At 38.3% G+C, this 27,966-nt stretch overlaps 1 protein-coding gene across 1 annotated transcript in view; it reads left to right on the top strand.

The window, feature by feature from the left end:
- Nucleotides 1-24,565, top strand: part of CCDC168 (coiled-coil domain containing 168) — a 30,457-nt gene extending 5,892 nt beyond the window's left edge. Inside the window, exon 4 of the mRNA XM_509721.8 lies at nucleotides 3,538-24,565. Coding sequence (XP_509721.7) covers nucleotides 3,538-24,481 — 20,944 coding nt within the window. The 3' untranslated portion in view covers nucleotides 24,482-24,565. The remainder of the gene's footprint in view (nucleotides 1-3,537) is intronic.
- Nucleotides 24,566-27,966: the final 3,401 nt, after the last annotated feature.

Below are 27,966 nucleotides of genomic sequence, written 5' to 3'. Positions count from 1 at the left end.
ACCCCGCCCGGCCTGCTTCAGCATTTTCTTATATTAGGATTAGATCATGCCCATTCCTAAACTAATCACTCAGAAAAATGGGCTTACTATATTAGACTGAGCCTAATAATCTGAGGTAGAACAGGTGTTGGAGAGTAGACATCATGATCATCCAATGCAAAATTTTGTCTTAGTTGAAGAATAGACTTTACTACCAAAGACTATATACTAAAAGTAATGGGCAGATAACAAAGGTGTGTATATGGTCTGTAGTAGATTGCTGGGGCTGCCATAACAACGTATCACAAATTAGGTGGCATTAAAGAACAGAAATTTATTTTCTCATGGTTCTGGAGGCTGAAAGGCTTGGTTTCTCCTGAGGTGTTTCTCCTTGACTCGCAGATGGCCACTTTCTTGCTGTGTCCTCACATGCTCTTTTCTTTTTTTTTTTTTTAATTTTACTTTAAGTTCTGGGATACATATGCAGTATGTGCAGGTTTGTTACATAGGTATACATGTGCCATGGTGGTTTGCTGCACCTATCAACCCGTCATCTAGGTTTTAAGCCCAGCATGCTTTAGGTATTTGTCTGTCCTAATGCTCTCCGTCCCTGTGCCCGTCACCTCCCTGACAGGACCCAGTGTGTGAAGTTCCCCTCCTTGTGTCCATGTGTTCTCATTGTTAGACTCCCACTTAGGGGTGAGAACATGCAGTGTTTGATTTTCTGTTCCTATGTTAGTTTGGTGAGAATGATGGCTTCCAGCTTCATCCATGTCCCTGCAAAGGGCATTAACTCATTCTTTTTTATGGTTGCATAGTATTCCATGGTGTATATGTGCCACATTTTCTTTATCCAGTCTATCATTAATGGGCGTTTGGGTTGATTCCATGTCTTTGCTATTGTAAATATTGCTGCAATAAACACGCATGTGCATCACATGCTCTTTTCTCTGTATATGCATGTCCATGGTGTCTCTGTGTCCAAATTTCCTCTTCTTACAAGGGTACCAGTCATATTGGATTAGGGCCCCACTCTAAATAAGTTAATTTAATCAGTTATAAATAAGTTAACTAACATCAGTTAACTTAATCATCTTTTGATGGCCTTATCTCCAAATATGGATTAAGGCCTACCCATATGACCTCATTTAACTTTAATAGCCTATTTAAAGGCCACGTCTACAAATATGGTCACATTCTGAGGTACTACGGTTAGGACTTCAACATATGAATTTTAGAGAAACACAATTCAGCCCATAAAATAGCCTATATATTAGAGGTTAATAAGTGCTCTAAAATTTGAAAGAACTTGAAAACTAACATATTTTAATTATTTACCTAATATTTTTGTGTTATCGATGAAAAAACAAAATCATTAGTGTAGCCTAAAATACCCCAAATTCTAATTAACCAAATCCAGATTAATGAGATTTCATTGTGTCAACTGAAGAATGATGGTGTTTTGAAAAGAATGATGGTGCTCATAAAAGGTTGCAGCCTGCAGGGTAGCCATTCTGACAGACTGGGAAGTGTAGCCTCCTGTCAGAAGCCAGAAACAGGCCATTGGAGGGCAGGAAGAATAAGACAGGAAATCATGCTGAACGAGGTGGATAATACTCATAGTCAATAAGCTGTAGGAGGAGTCATGAATATTTATGAAAGGAGAAACGTGTGCATGAGCAACTGAGCTTCATTCCTCTCCATGGAACTCATGTTCAAAAAATGGCAGCTTTAGCATGATCCAAGGGTGGAGTTTTTGGTCCTCTGACATCAAAAGGTGAAGCAGGGGACATGAAAACCCCCACTGCACATCCTTCCTAGACTGGGCAGAACCACTCTGTGGTTGGTAGTCTCTTACCAGGAAGGAATGCTGGCTGGTTGCTTTGTTGAAAGCGAAAGGGAGGGGCAGCATCTGGTCATTGGTTGATATCAAGGGTGGTGCAAGCCTTTCCAAAGGTCTGTTCTGTTTACCCTTAGGAAAGAAAGCCTAATGGTAGCGAGGCAGGGAGGTGGTATAATAAGGCCTGTCTGACCTCCCATCCCATCATGGTCAGGAATTCATTTTTCAAGATTTCTTTGGGGTCCCCTTGGTCAAGAGGATGTCCATTCAGTCATTTGTGGGACTTAGCATTTCATTTTTATTTCTCAGTTCTATAAGTAATCATTTAGCACAAATAATTTTTGTGGTTGGGTATATCATGATGGATTTCATATACTGCCTTCACTACTTTGATTGAGGGTTATTTAAAAGTAAAGTCACACTTACAGTAAAGTAAGAGATAATCTGTGTTCTCCAAACAAATAGCTACTAGAATTATCGCACCTATTTTATATGCATTTCAGTTTTTGATTTTAGGCTTGCTCATGCATGAAACAGTGACTATCGAAATTTATCATGTATCAGAATCAGCTGGAGAGTTTATTAAAGCTCAGATTTTTTGACCCCACCTTCAAAACGTCAGATTCCACAGTGCTGGGATGGGACCAAAGAATATGCATTTCAAATAAGTTTCCAGGTGTATTGTTAGGGTTCTCCAGAGAAACGGAACCAGTAGGATATGTGTATGTGTGTGTGTGTGTGTGTGTATGTGTGTGTGTGTGTGTATAGAGAGAGAGAGTAAGACAGTTATTTTAAAGAATTGGCTTAAGCAATTGTGGTGACTTGCAAGCCTAAAGTGTGCAGTTTAAGTCAAAAGGCTGTCTGCTGACAGAATTTCCTCTTGCTGGAGTATGTCAGGGGGTTGAGGTATGAGTCTTTTGTTCTATCCAGGCCTTTAACTGATTGGATCATGCCCACCCACATTAGGAAGAACAATCTGCTTTTCTCACAGTTCACTGATACAAATGTTAATCTCATCCAAAACACCCTCGGAGAAACATCCAGAATAATGTTTGACCATATCTCTGGGCATCACTGCCCAGCCAAATTGACAAATAAAATTAACCATCACACCAGAAGATGCTGATGCTGTTGGTCTGAGCACTTCTTAGACTGAGACTAATCATTTGAGGTACATGGGTGTTGGCAAGTTCACATCATCCATGATCAGTACTCCGGCCCAAAATTGTACTGAGACGTGCTTCCCTAAAATGTAGGCTTTTCTTTTGATCTCAAAGAACTGTTAACATAATCTGGATTTATCTATAGACAGCTAGTTTATACTATTGGTATTCTTCTGTTGTACCTATTACATTTCCATAAGAATGTTTTCTTTTAGTGAAAACTTTCATATAGAGAACAGAAAAGATATTCCTTGTAAAATAATATAATCTTAATCCAGCAACTTTGACCCAATCTTGTCAAAAATAGACTTTTAGAGATGCTGAGGTATAGTCTCTGAGATATATAATTGATTTACTTCACTTTTTCCATCGATTAGTTTATTAAGTGAGAAGAACTAGGTAATGAATTGTTTTGTAATATGGATAATGATTTTCCAATTTATCTCTATGCTGATCTGTTTTCATATACTATGCTGCATTTTCTTAAATCTAAAGGTAATTCTTATATGAAATATATTCTAGTATTCATTTGTACACTGTTTTCTTATATTTCAGAGTTGGCACCTTTTTAGAAAAAAGAATTACTTCATCACTTACATCTGAAGAAAAGGAATGTAACTTTGAAGATAGAACTTTATTCTCACGTGAAATACTATGGTCAGGTACTAGTGAAAGTGAAGATCAAGTAAGTCCCTCTAGTGAAAGTCGTGTGCCATCTTCAAATGGAATCAGCTCATCTTTGCCATTGTTTTATTCAGAAGTAGAGGAAATGTGTCTAAGCCATACAGAGCATCCAGACAGAGAATATGAAACCATACAATTTTCCTCCAAGAAATTATTTTCAATGATGAAAACCAACAAAAACAAAAATTCAGGATTTTCTTCTGATCTTAGCTTTTCAGCATCTAGATTCACTGTAGAAAATGAAGATCTAGATGTGGCACCTTGCCCTCTTGCCCACTTATTTCTTTCTAGAGATCAAGTTAGACTTCTGGAAGAAAATGTGAGAAATCAAATTCCTTCAAAACCCAAAACTAAGTTAGGGAGTAGAACTACTTATCAATGCTCAAGATCTCAAGAGTCCTTGAATCAGAATCAACCTTCTGTTGGAATGGTTATTTCTGTCCAAGCACAGGATTCTTTTCCAGGACAAAATGCTTTTCAGAATCAAGGTCTTTATGAAGTCCAATTTACTAGTCAAGCCCAATGTATAAATCATAACCAAGAATCAATTAAGAGCCAGCCTGAGAGCAAAGCCAGCAACTTTGCCCAGCCTGAAGATGTGATGAAGAAGCCATTTTCTAGCAGCACACAAGACTCCTTCCAGTCCCAAGATCTGGATAGGAACCAACATTTTGTTGAAGTTCCATCAATTGTTGAGGCACAATATTCAGTAAAGGGCCTGGAGTCTGATGAACACTTAGGTGAGGACCAACATTGTGTTTGGTTTATAGATTCAAACAAGGTTAAATATTCAATTAAGGGGCAAGACACTATTTTTAAGAATGCTGAATTTCTAGTTTTAACTCTGAATCCAAATTTAGTCACTGAAGATATGCCACAACTAAGGAGTGTAAAAGCACAAGGCCAGCAACAAATTGTTTCATCAGAATTGAACCAGGATTCTGTATATAGCTCAGTGCCTCTTTTGTCTACCATTAAAGGGCAGAAAAATAGAAGAAAAACACCAGACAGTAAAAGCAAACTCAGTCTTAATGTTCCATCTCTAAAAGCCAAAAAAACACCAACTTCACAAGTATTTCAAATCACAGTATGTCACACTTTAAAAAATAGGAATGAGTTAGGATGCAAGAATAACACTGAGAAGAAAGAATTACATGAAAGGAAAGATATATCAGATATAGCTTTGCATCTTATTTCTGTTTCCAAGCTTATTCTGCCTTATGTTAAAAATTATTCCAGAAAACAACTAGTGAAAGTCATGCCGGGTTTAATAAAATGTGGACATTTTCTGCAGAAGCAAAATAAGTCACCAGATACAGAGAAAATCAATTATGCAGGTCCTCTTGAGGAGACAGGAATCTCAGATATTACTAAAAAGGAAAAGGAGTATGACAAAGAAAACAAAAGACTAAAAAACATTTCACCAAAAATGTTACCTCAGCTAGAACAATCCTTCATGGTCAACACTGTTCAACTAAAAGCACCTTGCTTACTAGTAGAAACAAATGGGAAGAGTAAAGAATCTCTTAAAGACTCAATTACACAAGCAAAGGGAATTGGTATTACAGAATTTCATGTTCTAAATAGTAAAAAACCATTTGATCTCCATATTCCAAAGCACAAGACATCTTTAGAAGAAGCTATATCAAAACCTATGCAGAAACTTGTTTCCTCTCCTGAAATGGAATCGAACAATAGAATGAAAATACAGGAGGACCTACAAAGTTCAGAGAATTCCCATCTTCAACTTTCAAATGGAGAGGAGTTACCAACCAGTACACCAAAAACGCAAAGGTGCTTTCCAAGGGAAAATACACAGAAACAAAAAGATTTTTTGGAACTTGTTCTGGAGTTGTCAAATGTCGGTTTGCTCATTTCCCTAGGAAGCAAAATGCATAAAAGCAGTGAAGAATTAGAAGCCATAAAAATTCAAGTGAGTACAGAAAGTGTAAATCTGAAGGAAAATAAACCATTGATACTTAATGTTACAGAAGACAGTGACCTACGTGAAAGTGAGGAACTGGAATGCAACACTGGAAGTAACATAACAAATATGCATCAAGATAAAGAAACGTCTGATGCATTTCACAGTGCCACTTACACTACCATTTCTCAACTACCTGATACAGAAACACATAGCAGATCAAAAGCCAAGGCAGACACATTAAGAATAATAAGGCTCAGTCATTCAGCATCAAAGCAAGAGAAATTACCAGATGAGAAGGAAACACAGAACGCAGAATACATTGATAAGAGCTGTACATTTAAAAAGCCACAACAATGTGATAGAAAGGAACAGGAGAAAGAGGCAAATTCAGAGCTGACACAAGGCTTCAGGTTCAGCGTACATCTAAAGCAAAAGCCCAAGTATGTCAAATTCCAAATGGAACAGATCAGTTCAGGAAGTAGTAAAGCCCCAAATAAAGAGCAAGAAGTCCAACCACAAACTCTTTCTACACAAACTATTTTGGAGAATAGTCCATGCCCCATGATGGATCCATTTCAAGTTGAGAAGGTGAAGCAAAGCACAGATAGACCTACAGACAGAGAGAGTGCCGGAGATCCAAAGAATCCACTTACAATGCCAGAGAACTTGCCAGTTGGTGAACTTTTAATTGAAACAACAGAGTATAGTGTCCCATTTGGTGGAAACCTCCAAAAGACAATGGATAGTCATATTGTAGAAGAAAAGGAAGATGTAAAAAGATATTTACCTGCAGTTGCCCTGGGGTCTTTCAATAACCACTTGCTTACTTTACCATATTTTAAAAGGCAGGAAATTAAAAAAAAATTATCAGAAACAAAAAGTGTACTCAGTGTCAAATATGTAATTATGAAAGTAAAGAAGCCAGCAATCTCACTGATGCCTTATATTAATATATGTGGTACTCCAAACCACAGGAAAAAAATGGGAGGCAATTTTGAAATTATAATTAAACAGATACTGCAAGATAAAATTGCAGCAGGTATGCTTCTGAATGTTATTTACCCTCCCATGTCTATTTTGCCTAATACTAGAATGTATAGCAGATTAAATGCAGAGAATCACAGTCATATCAAGCTAGTCCAAGAGGAATCCCAAATTGAAAGGGAAGAAAAGTATCCATATTTCATTAATGAGGGAAATGAATCCCAAAACACACTAGATGCTAAATTGCAAGATGAAGTAAAAGGCGTCAAAGAAACTCTACCAAAAGCAGTCCTGCATGATAGCTGCAACCTTGGACTTGATGCACATCTAGAGAAGGAGATTAAAACAGAGAAAGAAATGCATCAACCAATCCCATTCACAGAAACTATTATTGAGTCTGTTGTTTCTCCCATAATGGAACTATCTCATGCTGAGAATGTGAAGAGTACTCAAAAAACACAAACAGACTGCAAATGCACTGCAGATTCAGAGACGCCTTCTCCAATATCAGGAAAATCACTGATTGGAGACCCTTTAAACCAAACAAGAGAAAGTTATATTCCAAGTAATGGAAGTGATACAAGAGAAATGGGTTACTGTTTTGCAGAAGAAAAGACAGAAATACCAAAAGATTTACCAGCAACTTCGCCAGAGACTTTCAATTATTGCACTCCTGTTTTGTCTTGTTCTAAAGTGATGAAAAAGAGAGTAACATTTGCACTCAAAACAAGTACAGCGAAGCCCAAATGTGTAAATACAAAGGCTGTGAAGCCATCAATCTCAGAGACAGTCAGTGTCACAAGCCACAGAAAGAAATCAGAATTAGACTTTAAGACTAAGTTTAAAAAGATAAACCAAACTAAAGGATTGGTACCTGAATGTCTAAATACCCTTTGCTCTCCAATGCATAGCAGATTGCAGAGAGAGTTCTGTCTCCCTGCGTCTCAATTAAAGCAAGGAGAAACAGCAGATAAGACATACACTGATGTTTTTGCTAAGAATAGCATATCCCATGACAGAGAGGAAAAATTGCAAGATGGAAAGGAAGAGGAACATAAAGTTTTATTAGAAGCAGCGCCACAGCTGAGCCAGCACCTGGGGTCTGAGGCGGGTCAAATGAAGGAAATCCATCTTGAATCAGACCCAGTGCTGAACTGTTTAACACTGGAGCTACCTATTAATGGACAACGTTTGCAGCACCAAACAGGTTTTGAACAAACTACTTTAGAGACTAGTCTCCAAATGGGTCCTTTAGAAGTTGAAGAACTACAAAAAGCCAACGAAACAGAAAATGACATAAAAGTCCTTGGAGGTCCTAAGATTCCACCTCCCAAAGCTTTACAGGCTCTGGAGAACAGCGATGGCTTAATACTCAATGCATATCAGAAGGATAATGAGCTTGTCAAATCAGATGAGGAACTGAACCAACCAGGAAGTACAAATATTCAGGTACAACCACAAACACATTTTACACAAACTATTTTGAAGTCTACTTCATGCCCTACACTGGATCAATTTCCATTTGAAAAGGTAGAGAGTCATGTTAGGTTTTCACCTCTAAAGTCTGGGGAAGCAAAGGTTGATGAAATCATATTTTATGCAAGAGAAGGTGGTATCTCATCTGATTCTAGCCATCAAAAGGAACAGGCTGGTGGTACTGAAAAGAAAGAGACAGTGATTTTTGGTTCCTGCATGCCTGCTTTATCTACACCTAAAACGATGAGAAACTTAAAACAATTTTCAGACATGAAAACTTTAGTGAATCCCAAATGTGGAATTATAAAGGCAAAGAAGCCATCAATTTCATACATGCTCAATATCAGGGCTGGTGCTGGTCCGAAACGTAGAAAAGAACTGAGCTGTAACTTGACAACCAAAATGAAAGAACTGCATCAAGGCAAAAAGGGGGTAGATGAAACATATGCTTTCCTGACTATGACACCTGACATTAACAAGTATGGCAAGGTAGAAACAGAAAAAGACACGCTAAGAGAAAAAAGACTCAGTTCTACTCAAGTAAAGCAAGATACATCTCCACATGAAGATAGTATTACTTCACGTGACATTAAAGAAACCCTTCTTCAAGATGAAGAGCAAGAAGAAAGGAAACGGGAGGCATTGTTAAAAGTAATTCCACAGCACCTGCAACATTTCATGTTCCGTTCAGGTCAGGGGAAGGATCTTGACTTTCACAAATTAGAAAACCAAGGAAGTAGGAAAATTCTGTTTGTTACCAAACAAGATGTCCCACAGCAACTTCAGCCTGCAGAGCCAATACAAGGAGAGGAGACAAAGAAATGCCTCCAGACCCAAAATGGCACAATATGTACAGTAAATTCAAAACTTCTTCCTCTAAAATCAGAGGACTCAGTAAATGGTGAAGTTTTAACTGGTGCAATAAAACGTGGTGTACCAACTGATAGGAAATGTATGGGGGAACAGCACAATTCGGGTAAAGGGGAAAAGGCAGAGTTTAATAAAGATCTACAAGCAACTGTCCTGGAGTTACAGAAATCACCACATGGTGGGGAGGCACAGAAGGCCAATTTGACTGACACGGAAAGTGGATCTAGTAATGCAATGAACATGAATGTACAACATGAAAGGGAAGATAAAAATATTCAAAAAATGTTAACAGAATCAGTTCCATGCTATAGTCAGCACCTCCGTTTCAGTACACATCAAATGAAAGATCCTGACCCTTGCAAATCAGGATCTGAACCGAAGAGTCCCGAAGGCAGATCTTGGAATTTGTCTCACATAGTGCAAAAAACAAAGCAAGAAACACACTTTAGAGAAACTGTTTTAGAGCCTATTTCTGGATACATGATGAAACAAAGTCCTCATATGCAAGAAGGAATAAAATGTATGGAAGGTCTAAAGACTTCATTTCCCAAAACAGGGAAATCAAAGATTGGTTCATTACCACGTGATACCCCTTGGGATGAAAATCCTAAAAGGAAATGGGATAGTTCTATTTCTGAGAAAACTGCATGGAATCAAAAAAACTTACAAACAGTCTTAAAACCTTTAGATTTCTCCAGCCTCATGTCATCTGAATATGAAAGCCGGAGCTATACATTAGAGTTTATAGGCAAGAAAAGTATGAGTCCCAAATGTGTAACTTTGAAGGCAAAGCAACTACGAATTTTGCAGTTGTTTAATATCATAAGATATTCTACAGAAAACCACAGAAAGAAAAAGCAACACCGTTTTAAGTACAAGATGAAAGGGAAGCAATGGTACACAAGTATAGGAGAGGCATTACTCAGTGCCACTGAATATGCTAAGAGTACAACATCCAAATCAATGATTGATAAACTCTTATTCAATACAGCAGCGAGGTGCATTCTATCTAACAGAACATGCCGACAAAATCTGGATGGTCATATTACAGAGGAAAAGGAAGAGGTACAAGAAAATGTAGCTGCAATTTTCTTGGGTCTTTTAGATTTCTTCATGCCTGTTTTATCTGACTCTAAAAACCAGAGGAACACAGCACAGTTATCAGAAAAAGAAATTATATTCAATGCCAAATGTTTAACTATGAAGGAAAAGAAGTCGTCAATTTCACAGATACATAAAATCAATAGAGAGTCTACCAGAAAACATAGGAAGAAATGTAAATCCTATTTAAGAACTGTATCCAACAGAAAGTACCAAGAAAATCATGGTCATATTACAGAGGAAGAGGAAGAAGTACAAGAAAACTCAGCTGCAACTTTCTTGGGTCCTTTAGATTTCTTCATGCCTGTTTTATCTGACTCTAAAAACCAGATAAACACAATACAGTTATCAGAAAGGAAAATTATATTGAATCCCAAATGTTTAACTATGAAGGAAAAGAAACCACCAGTTTCACAGATACCTAAAATCAGTAGGCAGTTTACTACAAAACATAGGAAGAAACTTGAATCCAATTTAAAAACCAAACTGAAAGCAATGTGGCAAGGTGAAAATGTGGCTGATACATTTCCAAATACAACTTCCTTCACTCCAGATTCCTCTGACATTAAAAGGCAAAGTGGATTCCAAACAGAGATAGACATGAGAATATCAGGGTTAAGTCACACACAACCAACACAAATAGAGTCACTAGCTGAAGGGATAGCAAGGTATTCTGATCCCATTGACAAGAGAAGGACTTCCAACTTGGTAAAGGGAGCAAAACTACATGATAGAGAAAGTGGGGAAGAGAAGCAAGAACATCTTACAGAAATGGATCCATTCTATGCAGAAAACTTCATGGCAAACACATATCTTAGAAAGGATCGTCATCTTGGTAAATCAGAGGATGTGCTTTTGGGAGAAACTTTTTTCTCAAAAAGTCAGATTTACAAAGGGAATTCGGAAAAAAATGTAAAAATAGAAAAAAACAAAAATGGAAAAGAAAGTCTCAAAGTGGGGCTCGCAAGGATGGAGAAATCAGATAATTGTGCAGAACTGAGTGAGGCAACAGATGATGCCATATCAAACAAATATGATAAACAGAACATTGGCCATTCTGTTTTAAAAGAAAATGCTTTCTGTAATTTGGCAGCAATTGTCCCAGATTCTGTTGGCAGGCATTCACCTGCTTCAGAAGAAATGAAAAGACAGAATGGCAGACTTAAAATGGCTGACAGGTCAAGTCCCCAAGGTAGACCTTTGCAGGCAAAGCAATCAGCAGTTTCACAATCACCTGATACTGCAGGTTATGCTGTTGTAAGCAATAATAAGGAGCAGAAACAGAACTTTAAAGCCCAGAAGACAGAAGCAGAAGTTGATTTAATAGATCAAGAAGCAAAGATAAATGTTGCAGAAGAGTTTAATCCAGAATCTGTTTTTTTCTCTAAGATACATCCACTTCAAATTGAAAACAAGAAAGAATTTAAAACTGCAGACTGGAAAACAAGGGCAGATCCCAAGACATTTGCCCTGCCAAAGAAACAGCAAGAGCTGTGTGTCTCAGGAACTATCTGGAGTTATCCTAATCCCTACACATCTATTTCTCCTACAATCATAAGACATAAAGATAAGGCAAAGACAGCAGATGTGGAAAGTACTATGCATACCAAACAGATAAAATTGAAGGCAAAAAGAATACCAGTTTCCCAGCTGCTTGAGTATGGTACTGCAAGCAATAAAAAAGAACTGAGAGGTAACATCCAGCAGCAGAAGTCATTCCAGCTGAGTAAAAATGCAGTACACCGAGTTCTAAAGGCTGTTTATGACTCTGGATACTGTGTGTCTAGCATTAAAAAGCTTACAGAAGTAAAAATGGAGAAAGACAAGCCAAAAGACAGGACATGCATTCTTCCACAGCCAAAGCTGGAGAAACTACTAAAAGAAATGCAAAGGTCATTGTCAGGTTGTACTGATATGTCCAGCATTCTTAGAAAACAGGAACAAGATATTAGAGAAAAGGAACAAAAACACCAAAGCATTTCAGAAGACATATCCCAATACTATATTGGACCGTTAAGGATTAGTTCACAACAAATCAATTACAGTAGTTTCGATGCCCCACGAATTAGAACAGATGAAGAACTTGAATTCCTCATTGCACAAAGAGCAAAGGAAAAAGATGTGGGCATTGCCAAACATTCAGTTTCAATTCCGTGGGAGAGAGAAGGATCGAAGAGACTAGATATTCCACTAAACTCAAAAGGACAGAATATATTTTTTACAGAGTTGGATACTTCTCAACAGAAGACTTGCCAGGAGCAAGAATTGCTGAAACAAGAAGATATTTCTATGACAAACCTGGGGTCTATGGCCTGCCCCATTATGGAACCTCTTCATTTGGAAAACACAGGAAAGGTAACTGAGGAAGAAGAGGTGTATATTAACAGAAAAATTAGTTCACATGTATTGGGAAAAGAAGGATTAAAGAAAACTGATATATTTGTAGGTTCTAAAGGACAGAAATTTCTTTGTACAAATTCAGAGGTACAGCACAAAGTGCCTGCAGAGCAGAAAGAACAGGTGAATCCAGATCATGTTCCCGAAAGTATTCTGGATTCTGAATCTTTCCTCAGTAAGGACCCTCTTCACTTAAAACAGGCAGTGAATACAACAAGAAAAGAAAATGTTACCATCTCTGAAAGTTTCAATGAAAATCTTTGGGGAAAAGAGCAATCAAAGTTGGATATTACATTAAAATCAAATAGACAGAAAATGGACTTTTCAAAAAAATTGAGGATGAAGCATCTAAGTAATTATTATCAGAATAAAGAGAATATTCTGGAATCTGTTCTCCCTTGCATATTGCATCAACTTTATATTGAAAATCCCAAGAAAGAAGGCTCAGCAGAAGAAATCATGAGTTCAAAAGTTCTAAGCCCAATGGTAGAGAAAGCATCACATGAAGTAGGTATTCCGGTGGATCAACCTCCGTGTTCAGAAGGAATACATTTGAATATTAAAGGAAGAAAAGAACATCCACAAGAAAGTACACACGAGGCTTTTCCAGCATCTGTTTCTCACTCTTTAATGGACGTACTTCAGATTAAGTCACCAAAGGTAAAGAAAGCATTAAAGGCAATCAATAGTTTAGGGTACCACACTTCAAATGCAAAAGGAATTGGCTTGCTTTTTCCAAGACAGGCAGAAAAGGAAGAAAAATGTACATACAAGGCTCTTCCAAAGCCTGCATCTCACTCCAAAACAGATCTATTTCAGTTCAATGCATCTATGCAACAAGAGAAATTAGATGCTATGGATATTCCACATTATGACTATTTAACTTCACAGACTAGAGAAGCAGTAAAACAAATGGATGTCATAGTTGGATATACTCAAAACAGTAAAAAAAGACAAGACTTACTCAAAACAGGCCAAAAATGGCAGTACCTACCAATTTCCTATGAGAACTTTTGGGAGCATATATCTTGCCCTCAAAAGTATCCCTGTCTCCTGCAACATTTAATGCCTCAGGAAAAGGAAGCATTATCAGAAGGAGGTAATTTATCAAGCCGGACACCAGGACTAGACTTGTTTTCTGCAGATCAGCTAAGCACTATAACTAAGAATAGACTAGAACGGATTGTGCCCTTGATTTCTCCAAGGCAGATGAGAAAACAAGATTCAATGCTGCCTTTAGGATCATACCATAAAACTATAAAATATGCAAGTCTCTTATTTCCAAAAGGAATGAAATCATCAGATGGGGTACAGGTCTTTGATTTAATATCAAATAATAGCTCACCCAAGTTAAGACTTGGGAAGAAGATAGAAACACAAAAGGCAAATGAAAAGGTACAAAAAGAAGTATGTCTGCCTGTAACATTACATTCTCTTTCTGCATCCATGCCTATTTTGCAAGAAAGTAAAGGACAGAAGGATAGCGTAGAACAAGTTACTAGGAAAGGCGTGATATGCCACAAAAGGAGAACTTCGAAATGGAAGAAATCAGTATTTTCACATATACTCAATACCAGTGACTGTGGTGCCTCAAGTAACAGACTAGAAGAAATGCAGTGGAACATGACAGACAAAATGGTCAATGTGAAACATAGAATGAGTGAAATAGATTTGGTTGCAGCAAAAATATGTGAGTCTATTCTTTCTTTACCTCACTTCAAATTGAATAAAGAAACAATTGATGGGGTGATCTCAAGTAATGTTAAAAGTACAAAACAACACATATCACAGGGAAAGAAGGATAGAGTAAAAGCAATGGATATGAAAAGAATAAAAAGCCCTAACATCATTTTGAAGCCAAGGAAGTCATCACTGTCACATATACTCAGTATAAAGGAATTTCCTTTGCTGTTAGACATTATAAAACAAGAGGGCAAGATGCAAGAAGGTAAAGGTAAATCAAGTATGAAACTGACAAACTTGTGTACTTCTTTACCATCTCTATCACATAGTAATTCAAATTCAAGAACAAAAGCAGGTAAAGATAAGTCAGGAACTCTAAAGGGCTGCCTTCCACCACTAAAGCTCCAGGCATCATCAAATGTCAGAAGAGTATCATCTGCAGAGTCAATTAATAGAGACAGTTTAAGTAATGTAATAGAATCAAAGTGTTTTCCACAGAAAAAGAAGGAAGATAGAGAAAATATAGTAGATGTGAAAGATATAATGGGCCTCAAATGTATCACTTCGAAAGGAAAGAAATCACTTTTTAGACATTTACTGCATGGAAAAGAACCACAACGGAGCAATAAAAAACTAGAGAAAAGGATGCAGGAAGATGAAAGTAATCTAAATGTAGTTCAGAATAAACTCTGTGCTTCTATTCTTTCTCCACCTCACTTGGAATGGAATCCTAGAATAAAAGAGGTATACATGAGAGGAATAACAAGATTCTGTCTTTCATCATCAACACAGCAGGAATTATCAGATACAATGGAAAAATGTGAGCAGCCAATTGATGATAGTTTAAGCAGTATTGAAAAAGCAAAACATATGCCGCAGAAAGACAAAGACAGAGTGGAAAAGGCTTTGGAAAAAATCATGCATTCCAAAAGAATAGCTTTGGAGGTGAAGCAGCCTTCAATATTCCAAGAATTAGAGTTGAACATCAAAGAAAAAGGAGGAAAGATTCAGGAAGATAAAGAAGTTGAGATTTGGAGCAAACCTTTTGCTTCCATCTCTTTTCTACCTTACTCTAAAGTGGGCACAATAGAAGGAGAGGAAGCCATGAGAATAAAAATGAGATCCTCTTTTTCACAACCAAATCTTCAAGAGTCATCAGATACAGAGAAAACAGCATATGAAAAGTGTATTTCTGATAATATCTCAAACAGTGTAAAAAAGGCCCTAGAATCTATATTGCAAAAAGAACAGGAGAGGCGAAAAATGGAAAAAATTAGGGCTTTGAAGAAAATGAAATCATCAATTTCACAGGGAATTCAGTTGGACGTCAAAGAGCAAGAGAAAAAGATAGAACATATTAAAGGTGAACCAAGTGTGCTTCTGACAAATGCCTGCGCTTCCATTCCTTCTCCTTCTCATTTACAACTGGATACAAGGAGAGAAAAAGCAGAGTATGTCACTGAAATAACAAGATACTATCTTCCAGAACTATCACACCAAAAATCATCAGAGGCAGGGGAAAAAGCAGATGGAGTGGCCGGTAAGGGCGATATCACAATCGAAGTACAAAAAGCAAAAGATTACATGCAACAGAAAGAAGACGATGAAGTAAAAATATCAGCTAAGAAAGACATAATGCATCCAGAAGACAAAGGTCTGAAAGCAAAGAAGGCACTTTCACAGGACCTACCATTGAATACTAAAGAGCCAGGGAAAATGGATCAAGAAGCTCAGGAGCAAGGGAAAGAGGACAGAGAAGGTGAGGAGCAAGGGAAAGAGGACAGAAGAGGTGCAGGACAAGAAAAGCTTGATAGAGAAGACAAAGAGCAAGGGAAAATGGATCACGAAGTTGAAGAGCAACAGAAAGCAGATGGAGTAGGCATAGAGCAAGGGAAAATGGATGGAGACAAGAATGAACAGGAAAGAGTTCTGTTCCTATATTTGCCTTCCAATTCTTCTCTAACCCATTATATATTGGACACAAGAATAGAAGGAGAGGAAGACCAACAAGGAATAATCAGACCTGGTATTTTACAACCAAGGCACCAGAAATCATCAGAGACAGGGAAAAAAGCAAATGGGGTGCCCAGTGAGGGTGATAGAGCAAGTGAAGTACAAAAAGCAAAAGATTACATGCAACAGAAAGAAGAGGATGAAGTAAAAATATCAGCTGAGAAAGACTTAATGCATCCAGAAGACAAAGATCTGAAAGGAAAGAAGGCACTTTCACAGAACCTACCACTGAATCCTAAAGAGCCAGGGAAAAGGGATGGAGAAGGCCAGGAGCAAGGGAAAGAGGACGGAGAAGGTGAGGAGCAAGGGAAAAGGGATGGAGAAACTGAAGAGCAACAGCAAGCAGATGGAGTAGGCACAGAGCAAGAGAAAAGGGATGGACACAAGAGTAAACAGGAAACAGTTCTCTTCCTACATTTGCCTTCTGAGTCTTCTCTAACTTGTTATGAATTGAACACAAGAAAAGAAGGAGAGGAAGACTTACAAGGAATAATAAAATCTGCTACTTTGCAACTAAGGCAGCAGAAATCATTTGATGCAGGGAAAATAGCACATACAAAGTCTTTTGGGGTGGATAGCTCAAATGATGTAAAAACAGTACAAGAATACAAGCCACAGAAAGAAGTAGATAGAGGAAAAACAGTAAGTGTGGATTATATAATGCAACCTGAAGGCACAATTTTTGAGGCAGAGCAATTATCACTTCCACATACACTCAATATCCCTGGCAGCAGTGGCTCAAAAACTAGAGAAGTACTAACAAACATAAAAGAAAAATTGAGACATGTACAGGAAAGAAAAAGTGAACTGGATGTGTTTCTGACAATACCTTCTCTATCTCACTGTAAATTAGACAAACGAACAGCAGGCAAAAAAGAGGAACAAGGAGTAACAAGATCTTTTCTTCCACCCTCATGGCACATGGAATCATCAGATACAGGGAAATTAAAATATACATTGTCGTATTTGAATGATATCACAGGTGATTCAAAAAGAGCAAAATACATGGCCCAGATCCAAAAGGATAAAGCAAATATTTCAGAGAAAAGTGTAATGCATCCCGAGTACATAGCTGTAAAGGCAGAGAAATCACCCCTTTCCCATATACTAAAAACAAAGGAACTGCAGGTGAACATCAGTCAACAAGGGGAAAAGGCACAAGAAGGTGAGGTGGAAATAGTTGTACTTCTGAGCAAAACTTGTCCTTTTGTCACTTCTTCAGCTTTCCTTGAGTTAGACTCAATAAAAGAAGAAGAAGGTGAACCAGGAATAACAAGAAGCTTTATGCCACATCTTGAGATCCAGGAATCATTGCCTTCAAGGCAAACAGCACCTACAAAGCCAACAGAGAGCCTTGTAAAGAAAGAGAAACAACTCCTTCCCCAGAAAGAAGACAGAGTACAAACAGTATCCATGCATGGCCTAATGTACCCCAATGGTGCCGTTTTCAAGGCAAAGACATCAGCACCTCCACAAGTGTTCAGCATCACTGAGCACAGTCCTCTGAGCAAGAGAAAGGAGCCACAGTGGGGCATGAAAGAGAGAGCAGGACAGAAGCAGGACAGGACAGGACGTCCTCATGTGATTCTGACAAAAACTCATCCATTCATGCCTTCTCTCTCTCACCATAGATTCTCTCCTTCACAACCAAAGCTTCCTATATCATCAGGTGCAGGAAAAAGCAGACTTGCAAATTCAAATGAAGGTATTAGCCCACATAAAGTAATACTAAAAGCAAATCAACAAATGCCATATAAAGAGGCAAAGGACAGAGTAAAAATAGAAGGCAGGGAAGGTAGAATACTCCCCAAAAGGATACATTTGAGGGCAGAGGCACTCCCACTTGCACTTCTATGCAATGGAAAGAACTACTCTTTGCACATTGAAGAGCAAGGGGAAGGAGTACAGGAAAGCAAAAAGGAACCTGGAGTGGTTCCGAGGAAACCTGCTTCATTCCCTCCTCCTCCATTTTACCTGAATTGTGACACTAGAAGGAATGAAAAGGAAGGCACATTAGGTAAAACACAATTCAGTTTTCCACCACTAAAGATTCAGGATTCATCAGATTCAGGCAAAAAAGCATTTACTGAGTCACTGCATGGTTACACATTAAGCAACTCAAAAGGACCAGTGCAACCCACAGCACAGGGAGAAGAGAAAGGTGGACTCAGAATAGATATGGAAGACAAAATGCTCCCCAAATGTACAGACCTGAAAGCAAAGCAATTACTACTCTCAGATATACTCAATACCATAAAATTGCAGTGGAAAAGTAAAGAACAAAAGAGAAAGATTCAGGAAGATAAAAATAAACAAGTTAAAGGACTGCCAAGCATTAATACTTCTTTACTTACTCCACCATATCTTAAGTTTGATACAACAGAAGGACAGGAGAACGTGATAAGAATTGCAAAAGTGTCTCTCCCACAGTCACGGTCCAAGGAATCATCAGATGCAGGGAGAATAGCATGTCCAGAAGCAACCCATGGAGAACTTTCAAGTGATGTAAAGCAATTAAAAGCACACCTGCTACAGAAAGAAGAGAAGGATAGAGAAAAAGTTGCGGATATGACCAGTGTACTGGATCCCAACAAAATGTATTTGAAGGCAAAGAAATCGCCTGTCTCACATACGCACAGTTTCAGTGATCTTCAGTGGAAAACTAGAGAGCAAGAGGAGGAAAAGCTCCAGAAAGTTAAAAGTGGGCCAGGTGTCATGTTGTCTAAGAGTCCTTCTAGATCCTCCCCACTTCACCTTAATGTGAATACTGGGTTCCAGGAGGAAAGCATACCGATATTAACAAGACCCTCTTTTCCCCTAGTAAAACTCCAGGTATCACCAGATACTGAGGGAGGCACATGTATAAGGCCAATTGCTGGTGATATTTTAATCTATCTACAAAAAGGAAAACATGTGTCACAGAACAAGGAAGAGGATGACGTGCAAATAGTAAGCATCTTAATATTCCCCAAACATCAGGAAGAGAAGGTGCAGGAATGTGAAGGTGAACCAGGTGTGGTTCTGACCAAATCTACTTCATTGCCATCTCTATCTCAACTAGAATTGGATAAAGAAACACATTTAGGTAATGAAATGCTAAGACTTAAAAGACCTATTTTGCGGAGAATATCACACATAGGGGAGACTGTACATAGAGAGTCCATCATTGGTGATATCCCAAAAGATGTTAAAAATGAAAAGCAACATATCCCTCAAAAAGAAGAGAGGAACCAAGAAAAAATAATCGATATGAGAGGCACAGATATAACTTTGAAGTCAAAGAAGTCACCTCGTTCCTGTATGCTCCACAGAACAGAACTGCATGTGAACATTGGAGGGCAAGGACGAAAGGAACATGAAGGTCAAGATAAACCACCAGGTATGATTCAAAGAAAAATGTGCATACTCTTTTCCAAACCTTTGCTGTCTAACCTTAAACTGGAGAGAGCTATGCATGCAGATGAAGAAAGGCTTGGAGGTAAGACATCCTTTTTACTTCCACTAATGCCGTCAGCATTACCAGATACAGAGAAAACAGCAGATGCAGAGGCAAGGATTGGTGATGTAAGAAAAGGAAAACCACATAGGTCACAAAAAGAAAACAGGCATGAAGTGAAAACGATAGATATGAGGTTCAGGATACACTGCCAAGAGGCAAGGATTTCACCAATGTCACATATCCTTAATGCAAAGGAATTAGTGTTGAATATTAACAAACTGGAGAAAAAAGTACACAAAGATAAAGATGAAGCATGTGTGGTTCTGTCAAGGACTTTTCTTTCTATACCGTCAGCACCTCCTCTTTATCTGGATTCAGGGAACAAAACAGACAAAGACACTCCAGGAATTACAGGATCATCTTGTCCACAGCGAACTCTCCATGTACCCTCAAATACCCAGAAAGTAACAAATAGAGACTCAGTTGAAGGCGATGATAAAAACGTTGTTAAGCAAGCAGAACAGTATGTGCCCCGCCCAGAGGCAGAGCAACAGTTGACCTCAAACTTCATGATCAGCGTCCAGCAAAGGAACCAACCTTCACGAGTCAGGTCAGAAGAAGATTTGAATCAGTTAGTTTTAAACTCACGGGATGAGGACATTTATTTCACAGGGTTTGGTACCATAAGAAGTGGGAAAAGGCAGGAATGGCTCTTTACAGGGAAAAAGGCTCAGCCCGTAAAATACAAAACAGAAAATTCAACTGCGTTTCTTTCCTATCCCACAATGGATGCAACTAAAATGGGAGGTCTGGAAGAAGACACTGAAATAATGGATAACTTAAACCATAAAATCAGTCCTAAGGCTTCAGTTTCACTGATAAGGAAAATATCTAAGGAACTGTATGTCACACTTGGCACCCCTGCAAGTTCAAAAGGATTTTCTGTTTCAGAGAGATACGCTCACCAGCAAGAAACTTCATCGAAAGTATCTCCAGAACTTGCAGGTTCATGTAAATTTGATAAGCCAAAGGAAGATGTACAAAGTAACGATAGAATCAGCAAAATGTTTTCTCCCAAAGTGTTAGCACCACAGACAAAGGGATCACTCAAAAATATAAGTATCGTCACTAACTGGAATGCCCCCCAAAATACAGAAGAACAAGATATTGTCATGAAAAAGCAAGTGATCCGACGGTGTGAACATGGGCACAAGACCAGGACGAACACTATCCTTTCTAAGTTTCCCCTTCAAAGTGGAAAGCAGAAGACACCATCGGAAACAGATGTGGACAAGAAAACAACAGCGCACCTCAGCCTACAGATGCTACCAGGAATACACATGGATATGACAGAGATTGACTCTGCAAAAGGGGGAAAGAAGCAGGCATTGCTCATTTCAGAACAAGAGGAAGGTGTTCTGGAATTGCTTCCGAAGTCCCTATTCCCTCCCTGGACTTTTCAATTTCAATCAGGAGATCTGGAGGAAAAAGATCAAACAGACGCAAACACCAATATAAATCTAGAGCAGAAAAAATTAGAAATGGACAATGATAGTACTGTGAATCAGAAAGAAGGGAAATTAAAAATAGGCACAAACAGAGCTTTACATCTGCAAGAAGAGAAAACAGAGATGCACAAGGCCAGGACTGCCAATCTGGAGAAGGAGAGAGGAAGAATGGACACAAGCAGTAGTGCACACCCACATCTTCCATCTCTAAAGGCAGAGGAATCTCAAATGAAGACTCAAGTCATCACTCATAGGGAGAACAGCCGCCTAATCATGCAAAAGCAGAAAAAAGAACTAGAAGCATCTAATGCAAAACAAAGCATTCAACTACAAAAATTATTTCAAAGAAATGTTCTGGATTCATTTTATTCATATGTTCCTCTTTCTCCCAAACGTAAAGACCAGAAAGGCAGATTAACAATAAGAGATCTGAAAAGAGAATTGAGCACCAAATATTTAACTATGAAAATCCAGAATCACCCAATTCCACAGATGCTTAATATCACGGGGCGTGGTACACCAAGCAATAGAAAGAAATTAGAGTATGATGTTAAGTTAAAGAACATAGTTTCATGGAGTAAAGATGTCTCAGGAATATTTATCAGAAGTCTTTCTATTTCCATCATGCGTTCACCTCACACTGACCCTAAGACAAACCTAGAAAGAGAAAAGAGAATCTGTCTTCCTAAATTCCAGGAAAAATCACCAAACACTAGTGAAATGTCTAAGAGAGACACTTTAACAATTGTAAAAGGGGAACAGAATTTTACAAACACAGTTCCACAAGATCCCCAGCCCTTTGCAGTGGACAAACAACAAATGCAGAAACTTCCTAATGTCAAATCAGAAGCAAACCTCAGAAGTGAAATGAATAAAAAATACTTAAAGGCACAAACAAAAGAACGGATTGTTCCAGGGCATGATGTCTCAAGGATCATTAAAAAACCAGACTTACGTATCATCGAGCAGGAAGAAAAGATTCTAAAATGCATTCTGACACCCACAGAGTGTCCATCTATGCTTGAAGATCCAAAGTTACCCAAGCAAAGGGATCAGAGTGAACCAGTATGGGACATGACCACACAAAAGGTTCAGCAACAAAAAGCTTTCCCAGGAACTGTGCCCATACCGCCTCAAGTTAAAAGTAGCGAAGTCAAAATAGTTGCAGACAGTACAAATGCAGAACATTTACTTCCCATTTGTGAAGCAACCAAAGCTATCTCTGAATCCCAGGCTAAAAATATGATCCAAGACAAAGTTTCTTCTGATAAACTAGATAACATACAAGCCTATAAGCCTGACGACTTGAAGTCACCACCTTTTCCAGAGGGTCCAGATACAATATCAACAGCAATATATCCCAAAACGCAGCACAAATCCCTTTTAGAACAGTTTACTCCCAAAGAAAAAAATAAGCTTACTAGTCATTTAGAGTCAAAAGCACTTGAAATACAACTGAATCTGATACCAGAGATGGCAAGGAAATCTTTACAAATGTTCAACTTTTATCCACAAGGGACTATTTCAAAAGATAACAGTTGGAGGTTCTATTCTAGACATAAAACAATGAACTTTATGTCTCTAGAAGGGACTGATACCATAGAACCTAACTCAAAACATAAATACCAAAAGGATTCACCTCTTGTCAGCAATATGAAGACACTGATTGTTGATGTTTCAAGTGGCAGTGAGGAGACAATCACAAAGCTACAGAGTATTAATAAGCTAGAAAATGGAACATCTGCAGTGACTTCTGCTAGTGAGATGCTATTGCCTCATACCCTCCAAAACCACTCAGTAAAAGAAAAAGGCAAACTCCTCATGCACTTTTCTGTGAAAACATTGGAGATACAAATGAAAGCCTTTCCCAGAATTGTAAGAGAATCTTATGCAATGACCAGTGCTCATGAGAGAAAGAAACCCTTATCTAACTGTATTCATCCGGGTTTCACAGGACCAAAACGACAAAACAGAATTTTGTTACTTTCTGAGGAAAAATCTCTCCATCAAATAGATCTTGATTTACAATACAAATACCTTCGTTTTCTCCTGGGGCTTCCTGTTGGAAGTACGTTCCCTAAGCCAAATGTACTTCCCAAACATAGTAAGTTAAACACAATTGCAGTGTGTAAAAACGTAAATGCCGGTGGACAAAGTGGTAGTCTTTCCATTGATACAGAACTGTTAGAACAACATATTTCTTTCAAAAAGCAAAGTCCCCATGAAAACTCATCACTCATCAGAAAATTCCCACAGCCAACCCTTGTGTGTGCTTCTGACCGTGATCTGCACAGCCCGAGGAGGAAAGACACTCAAGTTCTTTCAGAGTCAGAATTCCATGTGACTCCAGAAAAAAACAAACAATATCATGTATGGTTTCAAGAAAGAAATACATGTGAATCTGTTGATTTAAGGACCCAGAGAAATGCTACTGGTTCAGCTGTTTCATGTGAAACTCAGATTTCTGAAGATTTTGTTGATATTCAGACAGATATTGAGAGTCCAGCTGACTTGGACAAGTGTTCATGTCTTGAAGTAAGTGAGAGTGAGGAATGTGTGTTTCTGGAAGCCAACTCTTATTTAAGTCAGGAATCAGAAAACATTCTATTTGAATTACAGACAGGCATTCCTTTGGAAAATGTCTACAAAATCACGACTGATTTGAAATCATTTTACAGTGAAGATTCAGGTTCCCATTGTACTAGAGAGTGCAGAAAGGAAACCTTAATTATTACACCACCTTCCTGTAAGTCCCACAAAAGCAGGAAATATAGATCATCTTCCAAAATGAAATCTCCTGACTGGTTGTGTCATAGTTCATCAAATACTGTGGAAATTCAGTCTAGGTCATCTAGTGTATCATTCAGTGAAGAGAAGATTTCATGGACTACCAAGAGCAGAACAAGTTACTCTTCAGCTCCCTTAACTGAATCAAATATTAAATCACATCTTGCAAAAAACCAAGGCAAGTCTCACAGGCACCCAGAAAGCCAAGAAAGAAAGAAGGCCAGATCTGATTTATTTAGGAAGAAAAACAGTCATTGGGACCACGATTACAGTTGTACACACAGCAAAGAGAAACGTGACAGAAAGAAGAGAGTGTATGATTATGAGTCAGAAAGATTGGATTGTTTCCAAAGCAAACATAAATCAGCATCAAAACCTCATCATGACGATATCAACTTCTATTCTGAAAGAAAACAAAACCGGCCCTTTTTTTTTGCCTGTGTACCAGCAGACTCACTGGAGGTTATACCCAAAACCATTCGCTGGACTATTCCCCATGAAACCTTAAGGAAAAGAAACTTCAGAATTCCCCTAGTGGCAAAGATTTCAAGTTCTTGGAATATATGGAGTTCCTCCAAAAAGTTGTTGGGGTCGCTCTCGGGGTCCCTTACTACCATTTTTCATAGCTGACATTACCATAGCTAAACTCCTCTGAAGTGGACAGCTGGTCGCTATTGTGATATTCTGTGAAAAATAAAATCATATAACGTCCAATGGCTTCCTCGTGAAGTGTTTTTATATAAAGATAGACAGTAATCCAATCTTCCAATGATAGATTGAAATTTGTTATTTATCATTAGCAATTTAGAAAGTTCAGGCACTTTTACTGATTCTGGCAATTTTGCATACCATTTCATCAGGAACCACCAGACTTCATCAGAAAGGGATACATCAGATATGGTAAGGTGCAAACCAATAGGTTGGGATGCATAAAATGTGTGACTTCACATACAGATGTCCTTGCTGTTTGTGGTATTGGTATGGGTTTATACTGCGCAAACACAAAAATTCTGGTGAACCTCATGTCATGCAATTCCCATCAAAAAAGAAAGACTAGTAAATGGATAGTTCATGCTCTGCTCTTTTGAGTATATTCTTGACAGAAGGGAACATCCTTTTTGACTAGATGCTGTACAGAAAGATTTACCTGCTTATAATTGTACACACCTGATGAAAAGAAGCCTTTTTCTGCCTACCAGTTTCTCATACTGTACATTTCAAGCCCTGTTTCTCCTCTCTTTGCACAATCCTTTGGTCCTGGACACTGTAGGAGGCTTTCATGTTGGGATGTAGCCCCTGACTTTGCATCCTTATTTCACCACCTAGGATATGTCCTTTAAAGTGGGCAGAAGGATTCCTGAAAGTTATTCCTACACTTTGACAGAAATATATATCAAAGCGAATGTCAATCACAAAAATATACAACCCAGTCTAAATGCACCCTAACTCAACTTCCCCTAAATCCAGTCCCCAAAATATTGGTAACCTATCCAATCTCACTGACTTGAAGTCAGATGTAATGGAGGGTAAGTCAAAGTGGAAATAACATTTTTAACTAATTGCAGTAAACCTGTCTTATTTTTACAAATCTTTGGGGCCCTGAAGCTCAAGCTTTTTCAGCTTTTATAGTATATCTGCTTATGCAGATAACATCAATTATTTTCCATATTGTAAGCAACAAATTCAGTCAACCATATACCACGCCTTGTCCTGGGTACTGAACAGAACAAAAATTAACAAAGCACAATCTTAAAATTTTTTAAAAAAATTTTAATTATTATGAGTACATATTGGCTGTACATATTTATGAGGTTGATGTGATATTATGATACAAGCATACAATGTGTAATGATCAAATCAGGGTAATTAGGGTATCTGTTACCTCAAGCATTTATTATTTTTTAAACTATCTTTTTTGAGACTAGGTCTCACTATGTTGCCCAGGCTGGTCTTGAACTCCTGGGCTCAAGCCAAGTAACTGGGATTATAGATGCGTGACACCACACCTGGATTAACAATGCATACTCTTTTATTTATTTATTTATTTATTTATTTATTTATTTATTTATTTATTTTTTGAGATAGAGTCCCGATCTGTCACCAGGCTGGAGTGCAGTGGTGTGATATTGGCTCACTGCAACCTCTGCCTCCCAGGTTCAAGAGATTCTCCTGCCTCAGCCTCCCGAGTAGCTGGGACTACAGGCGCACACCACCATGCCCAGCTAATTTTTGTACTTTTAGTAGAGATGGGATTTCACCGTGTTGGCCAGGATGGTCTCAATCTCTTGACTTCGTGATCTACCCACCTCAGGCTTTCGAAGCACTGGGATTACAGGCATGAGCCATCATGCATGGCCAGCACAATCTATTTTTTAATTTCCATTTTTATTTTACATTCAGGGGGTATATGTGCAGGTTTTTTACAAGAGTATATTGCGTGGTGCTGAAATTGGGGCTTCTATTGCTCCCAACACCCAGATAGTAAACATAGTACACGATAGGAAGTTTTTCAGCCCTTCCTCCATCCCTCCCTCCCTCCCTTCTTTCTTTTGGGGTCCCCAGTGTCTATTGTTCCCATCTTCAGGTCCAAGTGAACCCAAGATTTAGCTCCCACTTATCAAGGAGAACATGTGATATTTGGTTGCCTGTTTCTCCATTGGTTCATTTAGGATAACTGCTTCTGTCTGCGTCCATGTTACAACAAAGGACATGATTTTGTTCTTTTTTATGGCTGCATAGTATTCCATGGTGTATATGTACCACATTTTTCTTTATCCAATCCACTGTTAATGGACACCTATGTTGATTCCATTTCTGCTACTGTGAATAGTGCTGTGATGAACACACGAGTTCATGTCTTTTTGGAAGAATGATTTATTTTCTTTTGGGTATATACCCAGTAATGGAATTGCTGGGTCAAACGGTCGTTCAGTTTTTGGTTCTTTGAGAGATCTTCAAACTGCTTTTCATAGTGGCTGAACTAATTTGCATTCCCGCTAACAGTGTATAAGTGTTCCTTTTTCTCTACAACCTCACCAACATCTATTATTTTTTGACTTTTTGATAATAGCCATTCTGACTGGTGTGAGATAGTAGTATCTCATTGTGCATTTCTCTGATGATTACTGATGTTGAGTATTTTTTCTTATGTTTGTTGGCTGCTTGTCTGTCTCTTTTTGAAAAGTGTCTGTTTATGTCCTTTGCCCACTTTTTAATGGAGTTGCTTTTTCTTCTGGGTTTATTTAGGTTCCTTATAAATTCTGGATATAATCCTCTGTTGGATGCATGATTTGCAAATATTTTCTCTTTCTGTAGATTGTTTGTTTACTCTGCTGAGAGTTTCTTTTGCTGCAAAGCACAATCTTGACTTGCAAAACTCACAGTGTCAGGTCAGGGAAGAGAGACAGTCTCTTGAAAGGACCATAACACACATAGACACATAGACATATGAACAAACACCACCTGGTGGCATCTCATTTCCCCAACACACATGCGTATATTACTGGTATCTCTGTTGGCAAAAAGAAAGCAGTCCTGAGGCCACAATTATTCAGCCTAAGTCATCTATCAAGAATTACCTATTTGGAGTAGATGTTGACAAAACGATAAACCTCCAAGCCAAGTCTTCTGGTGACCCACATGTTCTGGCTTCTTTTAGAGATGTAAGTCCCTAGGGGAGCTAAAAGGCACATGTTTGCTCTTGGCTTTAAATTCCCATATTATAACAGATGGTCATGGTGCAGCCATATGCCATTAAAACCAGGGAGAGATATTTAGGCTCAAGTTTTAAGGTAATGAGGGAACTTGGTGGAGTGGGGTGGAGAGAGCGTTTGTCATAAGCGATTCCCCTGCAAGATTTTGACTTTGGCATGAGAATTTCTTAGTTCTACTGCACACAACTGCACTTTACGAGGCCTTGACCCGGTACGTGGAAGAAATAGAGAAAGCAACAGGAATTCATTTTTAAGTCAGAGGTTCCCACATTTTCTCAGTCAATTAGGTGCCCTTAGCATCTCTAATTTTTCCACTGCACCTCTAGGTCAAAATAAATTGCTAACAATAGCACTAAAAGTAGCTTAGGTCTAAACAATTATTACTCATACCTTTTTTTTTCT

The sequence above is a fragment of the Pan troglodytes genome, chromosome 14, assembly GCF_028858775.2.
Source record: "Pan troglodytes isolate AG18354 chromosome 14, NHGRI_mPanTro3-v2.0_pri, whole genome shotgun sequence".
Lineage (NCBI taxonomy): Eukaryota > Metazoa > Chordata > Mammalia > Primates > Hominidae > Pan > Pan troglodytes.
Note: the sequence above shows the minus strand (reverse complement) of the source record. Positions and strands in the feature narration are given on the sequence as shown.